Genomic DNA, 5,169 nt, shown 5'->3' with positions numbered 1-5,169 from the left:
TAAAAAGGTGAGGAAAAAAAGACAAAATATGGAAGAGATGAAAAACATAATAAAAGTTGGTGACGTGACAATGAAAAAAGACAGGGACAGTGCATGGAAAAGAGTTTTACAAGGAGGCCTAGAACGAGGCTGAAAACTCCATTGTCTGTCAAACTCAATGTATCTGCTATTTTCCCTGGCCAGTCAGGCTACAGTAATTTAATGGTACCTCTCTTGTCCAAAAACATACAGTATATTTCTTTTAAACATACAAGGAATATCCTAAAAATGTCATGAGACACGTCCCGGAGGGCGGCGTTGAAAATCGTAATGTTGAGGAAAGAGGAGTGATGACAAGAGACTCAAAGGAGTTAAGGGAGAGTCACTGCCGAACTCCTTAATTCAGTGAACAATTTCAAAGTGGAGAAGACCGAGATGTGAAGCATGTCATTAATCAAACCGACCAAACTGTTCTATAAAAACCAAAAGCAGGAAGACAAAGAGAAACAACAATGTGTTGAGTTCTGCTTCTTTGTGGCAACAGTGACGTTCTTTCTTTTTTTTCAACAGTCAAAACAGTGAAAATTAACTGAGAGCAGACACTTACTGTAGTCAGAAAAGAACAGCATTTGTCACTACTGCAGAGTTGTACGTAAAAATACATATATGTAATACATGTATATACTGTATGTACATATATAAATATGTATTATATACATATTTGTATATATACACGTATGCATATATACAGTATAGAGACAAATTTGTATATATGAATGTATATATTTTTTGCTTCAGTCTCACATTCCTTATCACACTAGTTTTATATGCATGTGAATGTGTGTGTGTCTATGGGTGGTTTGTAAAATCAAAAAAGAAGCTGTATTTTTATATCGTAGCCGACCATCAGTTTTGCTTAAGTCTCATATTCTTCATCACGCTGGTTAACAAACCCACAGACACCTTATTTTTGGTCTGCAGAGTCAGGTCTCACATTCGTGATGTCAAATTACTTTTTTCAGATGATCCACAAGATTCTTCCAAAGGACGCTATACAGCGTCATTTACCTTAGCATACATATTGATTTTAAATGCTCTCTCCCATCCCTTAAACCTTAGGCATGACAGGGTAGTGGAGGAAGGTGTGTCTTTTCTACAAGTCAAGTGATTTTTCTTTTCTTCGCCTAAAACAAAAATTGTACTCTCAAGAAACTTTTCATTTTTGTTTTGTTTGCTGATGCCCTCCCCTTTAGACTGAGCTGAAACTTCCACCACTTTACCAGAGAGACTCAACTGTCTTTACCTGGCCATGCCTAGACTGGAGAACCCTGCAGGAACAATGAGAACATCAAGACGAGAGAAGGGATGTGTTCCCAGGATGGCATACGCTGCAGCCAGGCATCGTGGCAACAGCTTCAAAACTCCTTCCTGCAAATAATAAGACACAAGTTGATCAGAACAACAAAGGGAAAACACACAGGAACCACTGATTTCAATATTACATGTGTACAACATGTTTATTATACAGTTTGTGATCCAGAAAATAAACTTAAGTGAATATTTTAAGCCAGTGGTTCTTAACCTGGGTTTGATCGAATCCCAGGGTTCGGTGAGTCAGTCTCAGTCTCCCAACTCATATGAGTTGTGATGACGTCCGCCGCTTGGCCATCACCAAAGGGTTCGGTGAAAGTGCATATGAAACTGTTGGGGTTCAGTACCTCCAACAAGGTTAAGAACCACTGTTCTAAGCATTACGACTGCATTGCATATACTGTAAAATGTTTCAGGGAGATTTATTAGAATTTGATAAATCTGTTTGTGCGGCACAAATATTACTGTAATTTCCAAACTATTGAGTACACCTGAATATAGGCTGCACATCTATATAAGCCGCAAGTGTCCACGTTGTAACAAGGGATATTTACAGAGCAAGATATTATTTACACAGAAATATTTATTTCACTGTTATTATTAATATTAATTATTATAGTCTTTATTGGCATTGTAACACAGGGATACAACAAAATTGAGCCTCTGCTTTTAACCCATCACCGAGGTGAGCAACTGCTTTTTTTCCAAACAGTGGCATTAGTTCTGGGGCTAACTGTCTGCAGCAGAGGTAAACAGAAACAGGGAAGTTGGGGTTTTTTTATCAGCCACCCTGAGCACAACACTACATAAACAGTGTTTTAACATCTACTATATAACCAACTCACAGTTCAACATGACAGGGTTCAAACTGCTCTCAACTTTTGCTAACCGTTCTCTTTGACGACATAGGGTTGAAAAAAAAGGTGTGTGAAAAAAGTGAAAAAAATCAACTTAAATATAATAAGCTTAGGCTTCAGTTCGCTTTTTCTTTTTTATGAAAACTCCACCTGGGCTTTGTGCATCAAGCTGACAGGACCAAACACTCGGTGTGGTATCACCCGCTGGGACCAAGCTGACTGCTCAGTAAATCGGCAAAGGTAGTCGCCATGGGAACAAGAGACTCCGTCACCATCCATGCCTGAATAATCAGTTACAGAAAGCTCCTCAACCTCCATGGAAGTGTGAGAAAATGTAGAGTCTGAGAAGGTGGTCTGGTCTCCACTGCAGCAGATTAAAACAGGGAGATAAGTGAAATCTGAGGTTAATAACAATGAGTTAATACATTGTCACACTCAAGAGGCTGCTTTTCAGCGGAAGCAGTAGAAATGGAGAGTACAGACATGTCACAAAGACAAACCACAGTGATCCCTAAAAAAAGTATGTGTTGATATACTGCCTCACTGCTCCTAAATCCAATACCCAGTCAATGAAAATAAAGGCCTTCCCTGTAGCAGGAGATTCCTGGGGCCTGTAGCACACTACAGCTGGGCTGCCGCTGGAGGGAAACCATGAGGGAAGGAGGAGAAGGAGGAGTATGATTACTGGAAACCATTGGCAGCAGTTCCAGCCCCCTGGCTAGTGAAGAGGAAGACCCCAGCTCAACGCTGCCCTGCCCACAGTTATCCCTCTCTCAGTAATGTCACAGTCTGTGCTCTATATCCTGTACTTCTATAAAATTTAACACACTTCACTTTCTTTTTCTCTCCCAAATATCATTCCTCTAAATTGGAGTCAATGTACTATGGTCATGGCTTTAATAAAACGCTAATTGAGCTCTACATTCTATCCATCACCTGAAACTTCGCCTGCACCTTTTCTTGCAGGGCCAAAGTAAAGTTTCACCATGGAATGCTGAAGGGCCAGACCTGCAGTCAGAGCAGACTTGGAATATGGAGGAATAACACAGACATTAAAACAGAAAAAAGTAATAACATACCTGCGAGTCTGGACTACATGGCCCATTATTTCTCCACTAAATGAAGTTTTGCACTTGAGCACGAGCTCATCCTCAGTCTGTTTCACAGACCCAGCCACAGGTGGGGCAGTCCTGCGGCAGTACACCTTGTTCCTCACCCCACCTTCCAAAACACGGGGAATTTCTGCTGCCTGGCACCAGTGGCCCACTGCCAGGGTGAATGTGGAGGCAGGCATGGGCATTGTGACGTAGTAGTCCCAGGATGAAAACACTGCAGGGTGCAAAGAAAGAAGAGCTTACAAACAACATTAGAGGGGTAACATAAGAGACTGATTTAACAGAAATTAACATAGAAATTTGAAAAGGTTTGTTAATTGTTTTGACTGTTTTATCATTGATTCAGAAAATCAAATATCACATCAGTACAGCTTGGCACATGTAACATTCCCTGTTATTTGCTGGGGCTGGATACTTCAACAAGACAACGACCTTAACACTGAAATGTTAATTATGGTACAGAAAAAAATAGCCATCTGTGCAAAATGTAATTTTTTATATATATTAATAATCTCTTCAGTTATTTTGTATACATTTTCTAAAATCATCCTGTCTATAATATATAGTGTTACATTTTTAGATCAATACACTGACCTAACGTTATTGGTACCACGCTGAAGTTCCCATATAAATAAACTGAATCTTTGAATACATATACATACATGGGATGTAATTAGTTTCCCTGGTCCCGGATCAAGTACAAGTAAGAAAAGAGTTCAAAAGAGTACAGAGTTCGAAGAAAGAGGAAAGTGTCAATTGTGCAATGGAAGACAAAAACAACAACATTGGGCAAAGACAACAAGATCAACATATAAGGAAGTTGTGAGGAAATGTGCAGCCACAAATTATGTACTGTCCGTGGAGTGATTGTGAGTGGGGAGCAGGGGGTGTTGGGAGGTGTGTGAGGTGGGGGGTTTACAGGGGTCCACCAGAGTTCAGCAGTCTCACAGCTTCAGGGAATAAGCTGTTCCTCAGTCTGCTGGTCCTGCCTTTGATGCTCCATAACTGTCTGCCTGAGGGGAGGCGGTGTAGATGTTGATGGTAGTGGGAAGGGTGGGTCTCATGGTCCTCTGTGCAGCCTTGATCACCCTCTGCAGAGCCTGCAGAGCCTTCTTCTGCGCCGCCGAGCAGTTGCCCTGCCACACAATGATGCAGGAGGACAGGACGCCCTCCACCACACATCTGTAGAAAGAAGTAAGATCTGAGCTGCCCAGTCCAGCCTCAGTCTCCTCAGGAAGTAGAGACGCTGGTGTGCTTTCCTGATCAGGCAGGAAGTGTTGGTTCTCCAGGTGAGGTCATCGGAGATGTGTACCAGACCACTTCCACCACTGTTCCTCCAATGTGCAGGGTAGGGGGGCTGTCTCCCTCTTCTGAAGTCAATGATCATCTCCTTGGTCTTTCTCTACACCAACCCTCCAGATGTTCCACCTCCTGCCTGTAGTTGGACTCGTCGTTGGCTATGATGCGTCCAACCACGGCTGTATCATCCACAAACTAAACAGTCTATACAATTAGACAGTTCGGATGTAGTGCTGAGCAGTCGTCTGTGCGCAGAGTGAATAGGGGGATCAGCACGCAGCCCTGGGGGGAGCCGGTGCTGAGCGTGACTAAAGAGGAGGCGACGCCATGGATGGAGGCCTATCTGTCAGAACATCCAGGACCCAGTTACAGAGGGTGGAGCTCAGTCCGAGAGTGTTGAGTTTCTGTTTTGCGTATATATTGAGTTTCTGAATATATACAGTGGTATGAAAAAGTTTGGGCACACCTGATCATTTTCAAGATTTTTCTTTATGGGTCATTGGTTGTTCGGAACAGCAATTTCAATTAAATATATCATATAGCAAACA

General features: G+C 42.0%; 1 protein-coding gene across 2 annotated transcripts in view; it reads right to left on the bottom strand.

The window, feature by feature from the left end:
• aopep (aminopeptidase O (putative)) overlaps nt 1-5,169 on the bottom strand; it is a 62,631-nt gene that overhangs the window by 41,443 nt on the left and 16,019 nt on the right. For both annotated transcript variants that reach the window (XR_003049018.1, XM_025053651.1), the window contains exons 4-6: nt 3,287-3,536; nt 2,358-2,571; nt 1,283-1,407 (exon numbers count right to left, since the gene is read on the bottom strand). Coding sequence is in view for 1 of the 2 variants with exons in the window: in XM_025053651.1 (XP_024909419.1) it covers nt 1,283-1,407; nt 2,358-2,571; nt 3,287-3,536 (589 nt within the window). In the remaining variant the exon portion in view is untranslated. The remainder of the gene's footprint in view (nt 1-1,282; nt 1,408-2,357; nt 2,572-3,286; nt 3,537-5,169) is intronic.

Source organism: Cynoglossus semilaevis, unplaced genomic scaffold (genome assembly GCF_000523025.1).
Source record: "Cynoglossus semilaevis isolate Cse_v1.0 unplaced genomic scaffold, Cse_v1.0 scaffold376, whole genome shotgun sequence".
NCBI lineage: Eukaryota > Metazoa > Chordata > Actinopteri > Pleuronectiformes > Cynoglossidae > Cynoglossus > Cynoglossus semilaevis.
The sequence above is the reverse complement of the archived record's forward strand: the minus strand, read 5'-3'. Positions and strand labels throughout refer to the sequence as shown.